Here is a 16,225-nt window from a genome sequence, read left to right on the forward strand (position 1 = left end):
AATCCTGCTTAAGACTTGACTGTCTGAAGCGAAACCTATAGGAAAAACAACACAGGACAGACCCTACCTAACATGTGACAGTCACAGTAGCCACATGACATCAGCACACAGCACCCCAACCAGGAGGACTGAAAAATCTGTAGTGACGTGTAGCGACGTGCCTGCAACAGTGCCAGGTATGTCTGAAAACAGGACCAGGTGTGTCTGTGAGTAGGCCAGGTGTGTGTCCGAGAGCAGGCCAGGTGTGTCTGAGAGCAGACCAGGTGTATGTCTGAGAGCAGGCCAGGTGTCTGAGAGCAGACCAGGTATGTCTGTGAGCAGACCAGGTGTGTCTGAGAGCAGGCCAGGTGTATGTCTGAGAGCAGACCAGGTGTATGTCTGAGAGCAGGCCAGGTGTCTGAGAGCAGACCAGGTGTGTCTGAGAGCAGGCCAGGTGTGTCTGAGAGCAGGCCAGGTGTGTCTGAGAGCAGGGCTAGGTGTGTCTGAGAGCAGACCAGGTGTATGTCTGAGAGCAGGCCAGGTGTGTCTGAGAGCAGACCAGGTGTGTCTGTGAGCAGGGCTAGGTGTGTCTGAGAGCAGACCAGGTGTGTCTGATAGCAGGCCAGGTATGTCTGAGAGCAGGCCAGGTGTGTCTGAGAGCAGGCCAGGTGTGTCTGAGAGCAGACCAGGTGTATGTCTGAGAGCAGGCCAGGTGTCTGAGAGCAGGCCAGGTGTGTCTGAGAGCAGACCAGGTGTGTCTGAGAGCAGACCAGGTGTGTCTGAGAGCAGGCCAGGTGTGTCTGAGAGCAGACCAGGTGTGTGTCCGAGAGCAGGCCAGGTGTGTCTGAGAGCAGACCAGGTGTATGTCTGAGAGCAGGCCAGGTGTCTGAGAGCAGACCAGGTATGTCTGTGAGCAGACCAGGTGTGTCTGAGAGCAGGCCAGGTGTATGTCTGAGAGCAGACCAGGTGTATGTCTGAGAGCAGGCCAGGTGTCTGAGAGCAGACCAGGTGTGTCTGAGAGCAGGCCAGGTGTGTCTGAGAGCAGGCCAGGTGTGTCTGAGAGCAGGGCTAGGTGTGTCTGAGAGCAGACCAGGTGTATGTCTGAGAGCAGGCCAGGTGTGTCTGAGAGCAGACCAGGTGTGTCTGTGAGCAGGGCTAGGTGTGTCTGAGAGCAGACCAGGTGTGTCTGATAGCAGGCCAGGTATGTCTGAGAGCAGGCCAGGTGTGTCTGAGAGCAGGCCAGGTGTGTCTGAGAGCAGACCAGGTGTATGTCTGAGAGCAGGCCAGGTGTCTGAGAGCAGGCCAGGTGTGTCTGAGAGCAGACCAGGTGTGTCTGAGAGCAGACCAGGTGTGTCTGAGAGCAGGCCAGGTGTGTCTGAGAGCAGACCAGGTGTATGTCTGAGAGCAGGCCAGGTGTGTCTGAGAGCAGACCAGGTGTATGTCTGAGAGCAGGCCAGGTGTCTGAGAGCAGGCCAGGTGTGTCTGAGAGCAGGCCAGGTGTGTCTGAGAGCAGGCCAGGTGTGTCTGAGAGCAGACCAGGTGTCTGAGAGCAGGCCAGGTGTCTGAGAGCAGGCCAGGTATGTCTGAGAGTAGGCCAGGTGTGTCTGAGAGCAGGCCAGGTGTATGTCTGAGAGCAGGCCAGGTGTGTCTGAGAGCAGACCAGGTGTATGTCTGAGAGCAGGCCAGGTGTGTCTGAGAGCAGACCAGGTGTATGTCTGAGAGCAGGCCAGGTGTCTGAGAGCAGGCCAGGTGTGTCTGAGAGCAGACCAGGTGTCTGAGAGCAGGCCAGGTGTGTCTGAAGCAGGCCAGGTGTCTGAGAGCAGGCCAGGTGTGTCTGAGAGCAGACCAGGTGTGTCTGAGAGCAGGCCAGGTGTGTCTGAGAGCAGACCAGGTGTATGTCTGAGAGCAGGCCAGGTGTCTGAGAGCAGACCAGGTGTGTCTGAGAGCAGGCCAGGTGTGTCTGAGAGCAGGCCAGGTGTCTGAGAACAGACCAGGTGTGTCTGAGAGCAGACCAGGTGTGTCTGAGAGCAGACCAGGTGTGTCTGAGAGCAGGCCAGGTGTCTGAGAGCAGGCCAGGTGTATGTCTGAGAGCAGGCCAGGTGTGTCTGAGAGCAGACCAGGTGTGTCTGAGAGCAGACCAGGTGTGTCTGAGAGCAGGCCAGGTGTCTGAGAGCAGACCAGGTGTGTCTGAGAGCAGGCCAGGTGTCTGGTAGTGGGTCCGGGTGTGATTGTAAAGGTGGCAGCAATGGCAGCTTGGTGACCCCCTGGTCCCCCTTACTGCACAGGGTGTGGTGTGCCTTGGAGGTGAAGATGCGTGTGCCTGCTTTCTCAGGTATAAATCAATTCCACTGTTGGGCTCCCCAAGCCCACGCTCAGCACCTCGTTCCCGATGCCCCACCAGCTCCTTTGTCCTGTCCCCAAGCTACACTCCCACCTGCAGGGCTCCTGCGACCCGACCAGGCCAGTCAGACTGACCATCTTGCCCTTTGTAACCAGGTGCCCTCCAGCCCCCTCTCGGCCTCCAACCCCTTCCTACCTCCCCCACATATTCTGGTGGCACTGCCTGTGGTACGCTGGGCAACACCAACACACTGTCCTCCTCAGGTGGGCGCTGCGTACAACCAAATGGCCGAGGTGGCTGGAGTGAGGGCCTGTGGATAGCTGTGCTAACCCCAGGGCGGGCAGCAAGAGACAGCATGCAGAGTGGGGCAAGGTGGGGGCCAGCAGGACCTGCCAAGGGGACCCAGAGCTCACACCCCCTCCCCGGGGCTGTGTGAGACCCTGCTGCCGGCCCTTCTCCCTGGGGACCTCTGACAGAGCAGCAGTACAGTCGGGCTCCCAGGGACACCTCCACTCCCGACCCCAGGTGCTTCCTCTACTGCGTTGCCTGCCCTGGGCCCCGCTAGCCCTCCTGGGAGGACCCACAGCCAGAGGCCCCAGGGCCCAGGGCTCCATCCACCTCCGGAAACTGAGTCCCCATCCTGGAGGGGCACAGCCCTGCCCCCCACACCCTTAAGCAACCCCAGCACAGGACATGTGGTGGATGGAACACCTGGGCAAGAGTGATGACAGCCCTGCTCCACAGAGAGACGTTCTGCACCCAGGGCCACCTGGGTCCCACCAGGAGGCAGACGCTCCTGCCAAACAACCAGGTGGGGGCGTCTCACTCGGTGACAGGGCACATAGTCTTAACTTGGGAACCTTCTGGTCACTAAGGTTATGCAGAAGCCCTGCTGGAGAAGTCCCTGTTAGGAGCGTGGGGCCTGCCACATTCCGACACCTGCAGCCTGGTGGACCCTCGAGCTTCCCTGCGGCCACAGCTGTGACTACAGTCTCGGCTTGGGGACCTGTCAGTAACCTCTTTCTCCAAAGGTGCAGTGCCAGCCCCCTCAATGGGCTGCAGCCCCCAGGATGTGTGTCGCAAGCTGGCCTGGCAAACAGGCAGCGGGCCCTGCTGTGCTGTGTGGGAACGAGGTGTCTCCTGGGCTTGAGACAGATGCTGCCACAGGCCCTGCAGGTGGGAAAGGGCTCCTGGGACAGTGGGCGTCAGAGGAAGCCATTGGCCCCCCTGGAGGGGCCTGAGCGTCTCTGGTCCTCCTCACGCTCGGCAGATGCCACCAGCATCTCACACCAAGCGGTCAGGTGCACGCCCGCCACTAGGGCCAAAGGCTGGAGCCCCTGGACGGTCGCTGGGCCCCCTGATGTGACCCGAAGGCCCAGGGACCGTGGGAGAAACCTCGTGGGCCCTGGAAGTGCAGGTGTTCCTGAGGGGCCGATAAACTGGCTCCTGCTCAGACCACCTGCAGGGGGGGTGGGCAGCGAGGGGGCAGCTCCGGGGATGAGAGCTGAATAAAGGGCACCTGTGTGGAGACTCTGGGTACAGGAAGCACCTCCAGACTGTGCCGGACTCTCAGAGGCAACCGGGGGGCTCCAAGGAAAGTGGCCAGGAGAGGAAGAAGCAGGGAGAGGGGCTGTGTCCCTGCCGCCCAGCCTCCATGGCAGTCGGCTCCATTAGGGTCTGGTCCCAGGACACAGACCAGGAGGCACAGGGATTGGGAAATAATGGCAACAGCCCCAGAGAGATGCCAACCACAACTGCCCCGGAAGCACCCAAGGGTCAGCTGGTCTGGGGGCAGCCTTCTGCTGCTGAGGCTGTCTGTCCACCCGCACAGGCCCTGCCACCCACCATGACACTGCCAGGGTATTTGGGTGTGTGCGTGAGAACCTCAGCAAAGGTCAGGGTGGGACAGCAAATTCCAAAGGCCACAGCAGCCTGAAGCCGAGAGGCGTTGGAGAACGCTTGGCTTATCCCCTCCCCACTTCCATCCCACCACCACCCATCCGGGTCTCAGGCCCCCAGTATCGGGTTTTGGGAGTTTGGGTCCTGTCCTCAGCACGGGCAGAGCCCACCCCACCCCCACAAACAGCCCAGGGGAACAAAGGCCATGACAAGTCGAGGGTCCCCCGGGCCAGCCCGGCACAGCACCCTGCCCCCCATCTTCAGCTCTTTATCTGAGTCCATTTGAGTACAACACGGCTCTTTGGCAATTGTTCACGTTTTTAATCATATACCCCACCCCCACCCCATGGCTGCCTGGACACTTGACGTGAATGACACTCGTGTCAGCCGAGGGCCGTCCCAGGCAGTGGGAGCTTCCAGAGCTGGACAAAGCGGCCTTTGCTGAGTCCACAGGCTCCTGCCAAGCATGCAGGGACGGTCTCTGTAGCCTCAGGCGAGCGTGGTGCACAGCCTGCCACCCCCAGCGCCCACCTTCAAGTCCTGTTGTTGAGAAGCCCCAACCCATTGAGCTGGCCAGACTGGGGTATCGGAGTGGGGTGCAGCCCAGAAGGTCCCCAGGTCAAACAGTCTGAGACTAAATCACGGCCCCTCCGCTCCGTTAGCAGGTCAAATGCAATTTCTCTCAGTCACGGGAGAAGCAAGAGCGGAGTGGGCACGCTGGCATCTTCCCCAGGCCACCCGGCCACCTCAGAGCCGTGCCCATGCTGCCATGGCCATCCTGCAGCGAGCTCACCCTGGACCCACATGGGGCCTGGGCAGGACGGGGACCAGTGGGGACAGTGGCAGGCCCCGACAGGCTGTGCACTCTCCAAAGACGGCCGCGAGCAGCCTTTCCAGAAAGGGAAACTGAGGAAGACGGAGACTGCTGAGGGGGGACACCTTAACCCCACCCACGGGACAAAGCACTCCTGTGGGGGACCCCACAGACACGCTCCCCTACCCCTCAGAATTGGCGTCCACTGCAGGAACTTCTCCAGTCACCAAGGAGCTGGTGGTTTCAGAGGAACCCTTAGCTTTCCAGGAGCCACACTTCGCCCCAGCCCCTGGCGCCCAGCGGCGCTGGTCTCTGTCAGCGTGTTTTGTATGAAATCCAAGAACATAGCCGGCCAGCATGGCTGAGGGGAGCGTGTGAGCACAGGGAGCTAAGAAGACGAGGCTCTGTGAGGGCCGAGGGGGAGCTCTGCAGGACGACAGGGACACCCCACTCCTGACAGGCGCCTCAGGACAGCAAGCCACTGGGAGGGCAGGTCCCCCAGCACCAATGGGAACAGAGGAACACGGGGCTCGTGGCCGCCTGCCCACTCGGGGACTCGCAAGGCCCTCACAGCGGCCCCCAGGCCAGCAGGGTACGCGGCTCCCAGACGTCTGCCCAGCCCTGTCACAGCCCGTCTGCCAACAGAGCCCCCAGCAGGAGTCCAAGCCACCAAGCAGGACAGAAGGACCCAGGGAAGGCAGGGACCACACAGTGCAGACAGATGGAGGGCAGGAGGAAACTCCAACAGACAGGCGTCCACCATGAGGGGTCTGACACCCACCCTCGCGTGGAAAGCGCCCAGAGGGCTAGAAGAGGGCACTTGGAGAACCATCGGCTCTCTGATCCCTCCCTCAGTCAGCAGCACAAACCCCCTGCCCACAAGGAACTAGTGGGGGCGGGGGTCTCAGCCTGCAGCTGACCTGGGGTCAGGAGGGTTCCCTATGCAGGGGGAAGTGCAGAGGGGTGAATGTTCGTCCAAATTAGCGGTGCCCCATCCTCACCCCGGGAACCTGTGAATGGGAACTTGTTTGGAAAAAGGGTCTTCGCAGATGTGGTCGGACCAAAGGTGCTGAGGTGACGTCAACCTGGGTCATCCAGGCGGCCTGAACCCAGTGACAGTGTCCTTCTGTGACAGACGAGGAGAGACACAGACATAGGGGGCCGCCACGTGGATACCAGGGCCACCAGGAACCCCAGGACCTGGCAGAAGCAGGAAGGACCGTCCCCAGGAATCTCCAGAGGGAGTGTGGCCCTGTGACACCTGGGTCTCACACTTCTGGCCCTAGAGCTAGGACAGGACAAGTTTCTGTGTTACAGCCGCTCCAGGAGCCTCACACAGGTGCAACCATAAGGATGAGCGACCTAAAGGCCCAGAGGGGGCTGTGCCGTCAGGGCTGGCAGGGGCCCTATGTGATGGATCGCAGAGGCCCCTGGAGGTCCCCCTAAGCCAGGATGGGCTCTGAGTAGGTGATGCCAAATGACACCTGTCCTCTGAGACACCCATGCTGGCCTCGGTGGGAAGTCTTAGGGCAGAGAAAAGGACGCATGCACATCCAAGGTGAGGAAATACTGGGTGAAGCACTGACAGGAAGCCTGTGAATTCACGGGCAGGTAAACCTGCATGTGCAGCTGCCAGGTGGCCTCTTCCTGGTGGGGACGCATCCCCGTTGGGTGAGCCTGAGGCCACAGTGGCTCCCTTTCGCCTCTCCCTTTGAGGGCACCCAGGGCCAAACCGACAAGCACAGCACCTGACGGCAGGTCACAGAGTACTGGAGATTTGCTCAGGCCGGAGCTGCAAGGCTGACCATGGGGCCAAGAGGGACGCAACCAGGAAGCACAGGGGACCTGCGGGAAAGGGCCACTGGCCAGTTCAGCCTGGCTCACAGAGAACCACAGCATCGTGTCTGCTCGCCTCAGAGATGTGTCCCCAGGCAGCCAGCGTGGGAAGAGGCCCGGAGAGCACTGCAGTCGGAACGAAAGCTGGAGGGCGGCCCTGGGTGGGACGCGGGGGGACCTGGTGCGGGTGTGAGGTGCGGCTGCACCAGCTTGGTGGGCATGGGCTCATGTCTGCAAACACCTGGCCAGGCAGCACATGTCACCCTGCCACCATCAGAACTGACCGAGCGCTTTGAAAATGCAGATGCCACAGTCCTGTGCCCTGAGACCAGGCCCACGCGCCCACAGGGCGGTAAGAGTGGACAACAGAAAAGCCATTGTCCCCAGCACAGCCAGATGCTAACAGGGTAGAGGAAGGTAACTGGCCAGGCCCCAGGGAAGAGGCCCTGGCAAGCAAGCCACATGCGCGGGCCACTGTCCGTGGGCACTGGCTGGTGCGGGAAGAGGAGACAGGCACTCTGCAGGCCGAGCACTGCTTGACAGCTCTTCCCGCAGGGACCCGCCCACAAGTAAGGGTGAGCCCGCAGGAGACCGCGTCATCTCAGCCCCTCTACCCACAACTGCATTGAGGTGACCCCAGATTAAGCGCACCCCCAAATGCTGGCATGACACATGTAAATACTCTCTGGAGGAAGAGACTGCCATCTGAGATCTCCATATATTTCTATGAACGTATTTAGATTACAATCTACTACACAGTAAAAACCAACCAGGCACACGAGGGGGAAAAACCGCAGGACAACAGACAGCACAGAGGCCCCAGGGTCCCAGTACTGGCGCTTGACACTGAGAATGTGTGCTGTGTGCAAGGCAGGAGAGGACAAGATGGGGGATTCCAGCAAAGACTGGCAACTACACAAATGTAGAGAGCAGCTTTGAAAAAGAACATCTTAGAAATTCTAGCCCTAAAAATACAATAACTAAACTTCAGAACTCAGTGGATGGGTTCAACAGCAGGGCTGACTCAACACAGCTTTAAAAAGAACTTGTGAATTGGAAATACCCAAAAGAAAACACCTAGATGTGGTGGAAACGTGTACCTGTACACATATGTACATAAGTGTGTGTACATAATACACACAAACATGAAAATTAGTGAGCTGAGTAGACATCTAAGAAAAACCTTCAGCAAGGTAAGGACGAAAACAAACATAAAATAATGAAAATAAATGTAAAAATTCATTAGAAAACAAACACAACACAGAGGACCTGTGTCAGAGTTCTAACACGACTGAAATTGCTCAATACTGGGGCAATTAATCAAGAAAAAGAAAGAGAAAGTCAAAATACGCAGTGTCAGGAATGGAAAATGGAGCCATCCCTATAAATTCTACAGACAGTAAAAGATCAAAATATCATAAGAGAATATTACAAACAACTTTAGACCAATATATTTGATGATTTCAGTGAAACACACAGTCCTAAAAACAAAACAAAAGCCACTTTGTCGAATGGTAACAAGAAGAAACAGATTCTTATAGTTACTTTAAGAATTATTCCTATAATTATTAAGGACTTGAATGCTTATATATTTCTCATGAGAAAACCCTCCAGGCATGGAGTTTTTCACTGGCAGACTTTACCTTATATCAAAAGAAGAGCTAAATGCCAATCTTAGAGAAATTCTTCCAGAGAAGAGTAAGAGATGGAACAACCATTTTATGACTAAAATAATCCCGGTACCAAAACCCGATAAGGGGGTTACAATAAAATTTTATGTCAATGTCACTTATGAACATAGATGCAAAAATCCTAAACAAAATATTAACAAACAGAGTCAAGTAAGATATAAAAAGAATCGATACCTTACAGTCAAGTCGGGTTTATGCCAGGAATGCAAGGCTGGTTTAAGATTAACATTCACCCATATAATTAATCACACTAACAGGATAGAGGATAAAAATGATATTATCATCTTAATAAATGTGGGCAATGCCTTTGACGGAGTTCAGTACGTAGTCACCAAAAGAATTCTTAGCAAATTAAAAAGGAAGGAAATTAATTTGATAAAAGGTACCTATCAAAATACTATACAAATTATCACACTTAACAATGAAACACTGAAAGATTTTCTTTTCAAATTAGAATAAGACGAGGACGCTGTCAGCACTTCTATTCACTGTGCCAGTACAGTAAGACAGAAAAGGACATAAAAATTGGAAATAAAACTGTCATTATCTGCAGTTTCTACGTCTATACATAATGCAATGGAACCCCAGGGGATTATTAGAATCCAAAAGCGAGCTTAGCAATGTTGCTGGATACATGGTCAGCATATAAAAAATCTATTTTATTTCCATGTAGCAGCAAAGCCAGACTATCAGAAGTATTCAGAAATACACTATTTAAAATAGTGTGAAGAAATCTCAATTACCTAGGAATAAACCTAACAGAAGATGTGCAAAACCACTGACAAAGAAAACTATGAGGCATTATTGAAAAACAAAAGGTCTAAACAATGGTATTATGAACATGGATTAAAATCTGAATACACAAAGATGCCAGTTATCCCTAAATTCGTCCACAGTTTTAATCTAATCCAAATGAAAATTCCAACAATTTGTATGTCTGGGTATCTAGACATGCTGAACCTAAAATACCAGGGGTGCCAAATAAATGTATACACATTTTAAGAGATGTTATCTGTGTATTACTTTTCAAAGTTGAATTGAATTACGGTAGCAATGTGCAGTATGACGTTCGCTCAAATGATGGCGTTAATCAAATGAATGCTAGTGTCACCATGCGACAGGCAGGAGTCAAAGAAAATGGCAGAAGCACGGCTGTCATTCGAGGAGTGCAAGGCCATTTTGAAGTGGTATTTGAAATTCGAGAACGTTGTGGAAGTACAACAACAGTGGAGGAGCGAGTATGCAACAGAACCTCCAACACGCCTACCAATTGCACGCACTCGTGATAAGTGTGAGACGCATGGTGCTGCGTGACATGCACCAGGGAAGGTCCCAGATGCCTCGCACAGCAACACGTCTGGCTCTTCTGCTGTGGTGTTGGGACAGTTTACACGCTCGCCACAGACGTCTACCCAACAACGTTCGCCATGATCAGAAGTGTGTGGACGCTGATGGGAACCACTCTGAGCACCCCTTACCAATATATATTGAGTATGACAATTTCAATACAGTTTCCTTTCTTAAAACGTATATACATTTTTTTGGCACCCTGTGTATATGTATAAAGGCCATGGGCTGAAATAACCGAGTGACCTTGAAGGAACAGGTGGGAAGATGTGCTCCCACCTTGACACAAAGCTCTGGACAGGAAGACGGTGTGGTGTGTGGTCCTGGGGCGAGGAGGGAACTAAACCAGTGGGACGGAAGAAAGCCCCAAAGAGACCCAAGTACACAGGCACACTAGTCTTTACAAAGGTGGCCCTGCAGGAAAAAAGGGGAAAGAATGTTTTCAGTGAATGGAGATGGGTTGATGGAATAGAGGCAAGGGCCAATAAAAGGGCCTCCTAGCACCGTGGGTTCAGGTTCACGGAGGGTTGGAGCCGGGTAGGAGCCGCAGGAAGACATCCCACGAGAGGGTCCCATGTCCTCGGAGCAGGAAAACTCACTACACAGGACACACGCATCACTATCCCTGAAGGAAAATAGCACCAGGTTGAAATGAAGAACTTGTGTTCATCCAAAAGTCTCACTGAGGGAGGGAAAAGGCAAGCGGTGGGCAGGAGGAGTCTCCCCCAAAAGGAAGCCGGGCTCATCCCCGTGGCTGTAAGGAACCCTGCAATGGGCGAGGGCGAGGGAGAGGCAGGCGGGGACGTGACCAGGCATTGGTGAGAGCACCCCGTGTGCCGTGACGTGTGCGAGTAAACCCCAACCAGACACCCCCATACGGTCCAGAACGGCTGACAGTCGACTCAAAAGGGTGACAAGGGCTCAGGACAGGGAGGGAGGGGGGTAATAGCCAAGTACAGGCACAGCTTCCAGCTGCCCTGGAGTCACCTTGGCCACATGCACACAGCAGAGATCTGGGTGCCGAGAACCCACTCTGCACATGGGTGGTCACCCCAGAAACACTCGTGTGCGCCCTCCTGAGAGCACTGAAGGGGGCTCAGGCAGCTGGGTTCAGCACGGCCACAATGGAAGAGCCACACGCCCCTCACCCACACGGCGCTGTACGCTGGTGGTGGGCTCCCGGCAGGGAACATGTACACACGCAGGGAGGCTCCGCCAGCGCACACGAGGGGTTGCTCACAGGAGAATCCAGACTCTGGCTTCACAAATACAGAGGTGACAAGCACAGTGGTAGGTCCTCAAACCACAGCAAAGGCAGACCCTTCCTGCAGGGACAGAGAAGAGAGTAGCCACCACATCTGGCCTGGGTACGTGTGGGTGCCAGCACCCCAGCCAAGGCCGGGCTGGGACAGGAGGCCAGATGAGCTCCAGACTCATGCAGGCACGCAGGCTCGCAGCTGACCCCGCACCCAGAGGCAGGTGGGACATCTGGCACGGGCACCCAGGAGCTCTGAGGCCACAGGCAGAAGGGGAGTGGCCGTGGGAGAGGCGCTGAAGGCCAAGGGAACTGACACGTGGGACAGGTGTGCAGACAAGAGGGCAGTCACCTGTGAGAGCTCAGTGGCCTGAATCATGGTGCTGAGGTCTTGTGGGAGAAGGCCTGGTGGGGCCCAGAGTGTGGGTGGGGCTGCGTGGAGAAAAGTCCCGGGAGATGAACCCATGGCTGTGTGGCCAGGTGAGGGGTCCCGGGTGGGGAGGCAGGAGTCAGCTGTGCGGCAATTCAGGCAGAAATTAAAGAGGGCTCAGAGAAAAGGGGCGGGGAGAAGACCCTGGCGCAGAGGACCTGACAGCCAGGAGGCAGACGCCGGCCCCCAGGACACGCAATGCCAGGGACAAAGAACGCAAACCAGAGCAGCCTGGCAAGCAACAGGAATCAGGACCAGGGCGCAGCAGGAAAGGTGGCCGAGGGGCATCTCCCCTGAGAGGTGGGCCCTGCCCCCAGGAAAGGAAAGCAGCTGGCCAAGGAGACAAGGCCGGGGAAGAGCAGGGCCAGGAAGGGGGCAGGTGGACGCCTGACCACGGGGGCGGGGCAAGAGGAGGACAGGACTTGGACGCACAGGCCTGTGCAGGCCGCCAGTGACCATCAAAGGCTGAAGGCACAGGCGTGGGACACAAGGGGTCCCCAGAAGCATCAGTGGAGGGGCACCTGTACCTCCCAGTGACGGCCACCTCATGCCTCTCCCGCCACGTGCTCCCTCCCCCAGAACCTGGTCACCTTGGTGACTGTCTCCATCACTGACTCCTGAAGTCACAGCATGAAGGGCAAGACTCCTGTCACCAGGTTCTCTCTGGGGACCTGTAACAGGAAACCCTGAACCGACAGGCGAGGGGTCCCACCCCCTGAAGCCTGCATTCTGGGAAGACCCCCACAGAGACAGAGGAGCCCCCGCTGTGCCAGCCAGCCAAACCTAGGCGTGTGGCTGAGCAGAGGAGCCTCAAAGCCCACCCGGCCAAGGCCAAGGCCGGGCAACAGAGAAGTCGCACAGGCTGAGCCCTGAGGGCGGCAGATTCGTGAGCAAGGCGAATGCTGTCACTGTCCTAACCCCTGGTTGGCGGTGGGCTGTTGTACAGCTTTACAGAACCAGAGCGGGGTGGGGAGCTGGGAGGGACTGAGGGTCAGAGAGAGGATGGCGGTGGGGACCACGAAACGCACACGGTCCTTAAGGCCAGCGCACAGCCCAGGGCTGCAATCTGGTCTGACGTGGGGGGCATCTAGGTTAACACTGAGTCTGGGGCAGGACCCCTGGGTGTGAAGCATGCCCCCTCCACCCCGCTGAACCCTCCCCAAGAGGAGATGAGACAGGAGGAAAACGGGGCCTAAACGTGGCCACCTGAAGGATGCTGCCTGTTTTGGGACATTCCCACTGGAGTGAGAGCTCCCCAGGGCAGAGGCCACACCGGCACCTGGCACCTGGCACCTGGCACCTGGCAGGTGCTCAGCAGACATCTGTTGAACAAATGGGTGCAACAGGGTTACAGGATGAGAGCTTGGGAAAAGTGGTCCAGCAGGAGGTCACGCGGAGCCCACAAGGGCGCCCCACTTATCATGCCAAGAAAATCAGGGACGAGGGACACACTGGGGACGTGCTGAGACAACACGCCCTGGGAGAGGAGGACAGAAGAGCAAAGAGGGGCTCCAGGTAGTTTAAATTTTAAGCTTAAAAAATTAAGGACCCACCCTTCCCTTTCACACATCTACTTGAAAAAAGAAAACGGCGGTGTGCCCAGGTCGCACCAGGATGAGCTCACACGTCCTACGGCTGAGGACAGCTCAGGCTTCTGAGCGTGGGGAGTGGCAGACATTCCAGAGGGGTGTCAAAGTCAGACAGCCACCCTTTTCTGATACTCGGAAAGACTTCCTCCATTTCTTCACCAAGGGGCTGCATTTGCACGTTTAGACATTAAGTCACATGTCACAACTGAGCTGTCATTGCATGCTACTGTAGTTAAAGGGGAGACATGGAAGCTGAAAATACAGTCACCTGGCACATCAGGGAGCGAGTTGTGGAGACAGTATGCCACGTTCCTGTGGGGAGCTGCCCTTCCCCCACATGTGGTGCTTGGGGGCTGCCAATGGACCAGAGACCCTACACCCTCCCCTGTGACCACAGCAGGGCCAATTAAAGCCATTGCCAGGAACTGGCACACGGCATGAGTGGGCATGCCGTGATGGGGCTGGTGTGGGTCCTGCCCTGTGGCTACCTCTCCACCCAAAGAGGATGCTGGCCTCCCCAGGAGGGCTGACCAGTACAGAGGGCCCGCTCCCTCTTTCCCAGCAAACACCTGTTTCTTAAAGCAACAGGACTGGGTGGCTGTCCATTCTCCTGCCTAGTCCCAGTGTCGGCCTGGCCCAGGCTTTGTGGGTTTAGGGGGACTCAGCACCGTGCCCAGCACCCTCGGGCCAGAGGGATTTCCAGACGACACCAGGCTGGGCTCAGAGCCTGGACCTCATGGCCCGAGGGGGACCTGATACTCAGGGTGCAGGAGGCCCCTTGCCTCAGGACCAACAGAGGCCTGCCTTGTTCACGCCCCTCCCCCAGCCCCAGCAACAGCACCAGCCAGAAACAGGCCTGGCTCCAAGTGGGTGCCACCTCTCCCCAGGGAGATCGAAATTCTCACTTCTACAGGGAGCCAATCTGCTGCTGTCCTCCCTGCTTCCCCATGGGGGGACGCTCCCCTAAGGACAGTCTTCTCTTAAACTTCAGTGATGAGTGGCTTTAATTTTCTTTGTGACATTCACACATTTTCCACCATGAGCATGTATTACCTTGTATATAGTTGAAACAGTTATTTATTCCAACTTCAAGGAGTTAGGCAGACTCCTTCCTCTCATCTCTACAAAGATGAAGAATATTTTACTGCAGGCCTTAAATTATGGTAGCTTTCTGAGCCATAGATCCCTTCGGAAGCCATGAAAGCCACAGAGCCTTTCCCAGGGAACTGCATGCCCTCAGGTGGCATGCATTTTGCAGGAGCTGAGCTCCCAGGAAGTTCACCTGCACCCCTCCCCCATCACTCATCACTGATTCAGACCATGTGATGGGAACAGGGCTGGTACCAGAGACGGGATCATGGGATCCAGCTGAAGGCATCTCCAGCCTTGCTGTCTGTCTCTGCCCCCTCCACCCCTCCCCACTTCCTGCCTGAGCCAAACTCTCCCTCCTCAGCCCCATCACCCCATCCCCAGATGTGATCCCAGTGCACTGGGAGCTCAGACCAGTGTTTACTCATCACCTCCTAGGGGCCAAGGGCTGGTCTGTGCTCTGTGACAACCCCACCCCACCCGCCCAGCTTGTCGACCTCTCTGAGAGGTTGGCCATGGGGAGTGCTGGAAGGCAGGCAGTGGGGGCCGTGGGAGCGGTGACCTTTTATCAGCGACCTGCAGGGGCTCCTCAAGTAGCCAATAAAAGTCAGGGGAACCAGCCAATGAGCGCGCAGGTGGATGACAGCATAACCGCTCATCCTAAAAGGTGTCGGATCCCCAGAGAACACAGACGCCTATCAAAATAGCAGTCACAGCTGAGAAGCACGGATGGATTTTCTTCCCAGCCTTTGCAAGGCTTCGTTTACATAACCGAAACCGCAGAAGAAAGGGCTCCTGGGGGTGCTCCCTCCAAGGGGGCGCTGCTCCCCAGAGGTGTGTGGGAAACGCACCGGCAGCAGCCCCCTTATCTTGACTGCAGGTCACACACTCACAAAATGCAATGAGAAAACAGAACACCTCTCCGGGAAGCTTCGATTCGCGTACTGTAGGCCTGACACTCTCACCTGGACATAATGGTGACAGCTGCGCCCACCGAGAGGGGCTGGGACCCCGAGAGGGGCGGCGCGGTCCTTGACGCAGGATCACGGTCATTCTGGGCCCCTGCACACGACAGGCCCCTTCTGTGCCCGAGGACCCCCTACAATTCGTGCTGAAGCACAGTGGCTTCATTTCAAACCCCTCCAGCCCTAATTTCCCGCCGTCTCGCTGGCAGCGGGCACCGCAGGCCCGAGCGTCGGTAAACAGAGCTCACGGAGCCGGGCAAGGGGGGGGCGGGCGTGCGGCGGCGCGGGGAGAAAGGGTCGCAAGGGGCCCGACGCGAAGCAAGGCACAGCGCCGCGCTCAGGGCCCGACTCGAAACCCGTGCTCTGCGCGGCGTCACCCCGCCCGCGTCCCCAGACCCCCGCCCCACGCAGCTCGCACCTCCCGGCAGCCTCCCGGCGAGGGCGCAGGTGGCAGGCGGAGCGGCGGGCGAGGACCCTGTGTGCCTGGCGGGTGCCCGTCCGCGCCGCGCCCGGGAACCGAGCCGCACCGCTACTCACCTCGACACGCAGCGACTGCAGCGGCGGCGCCTCCGCGACTCGGCCGCGCGCTACCGGGTGCCCGGCGGAGCGCTCGCGCCGCCACCGCCCCCGGCCCCGCCCCGGGCCGCCCCCACTGGTCCGCTCGCGGCCCCGGCCCCGCCCCCAGGCCCAGGCCCCGCCCACCGGGGAACTGGCCGGGCGCTCGGAGGCCGGTCGGAGCGCCCCCTCTGCCTTACAAGGCCGGCTCGGCTCAGGCACCGCGGCCAGCGGCTCAGCGCGTCGGGCCGTGGGAACCCCGCGGGGCGGTGCCCGTGCGGCCGCAGCTGGCGCTCCGGGGCTCCCGGAACCGCGGGCCGGGTCCCCGCGCCCCCGCAGGAGGCGGGCGGACGAGGGTGGTGACGGCGGGAGGATGAATGGGCGCGCGGACGGGCCTTCCCGGGTGGGGCGGTGGGGGCGCTGGCCCCCTCGCAG

General features: G+C 57.5%; 1 protein-coding gene across 11 annotated transcripts in view; it reads right to left on the bottom strand.

Moving 5' to 3' along the window:
* Positions 1-15,909, bottom strand: part of TPPP (tubulin polymerization promoting protein) — a 33,930-nt gene extending 18,021 nt beyond the window's left edge. For 7 of the 11 annotated variants that reach the window (XM_088796420.1, XM_088796419.1, XM_088796417.1 and 4 more), the window contains exon 1: positions 15,236-15,506. In XM_088796420.1, coding sequence (XP_088652546.1) covers positions 15,236-15,243 — 8 coding nt within the window. In that variant the 5' untranslated portion in view covers positions 15,244-15,506. Of the gene's footprint in view, positions 1-15,235; positions 15,507-15,653; positions 15,678-15,772 lie in introns of those variants that run through there. The other 4 variants (XM_074329155.2, XM_074329152.2, XM_074329153.2 and 1 more) reach the window with 3 other exon arrangements.
* Between the last annotated feature and the right edge of the window lie 316 nt (positions 15,910-16,225).

The sequence above is a fragment of the Rhinolophus sinicus genome, chromosome 3 (genome assembly GCF_057876585.1).
Source record: "Rhinolophus sinicus isolate RSI-liver-muscle chromosome 3, RSI-T2T, whole genome shotgun sequence".
Classification (NCBI taxonomy): domain Eukaryota; kingdom Metazoa; phylum Chordata; class Mammalia; order Chiroptera; family Rhinolophidae; genus Rhinolophus; species Rhinolophus sinicus.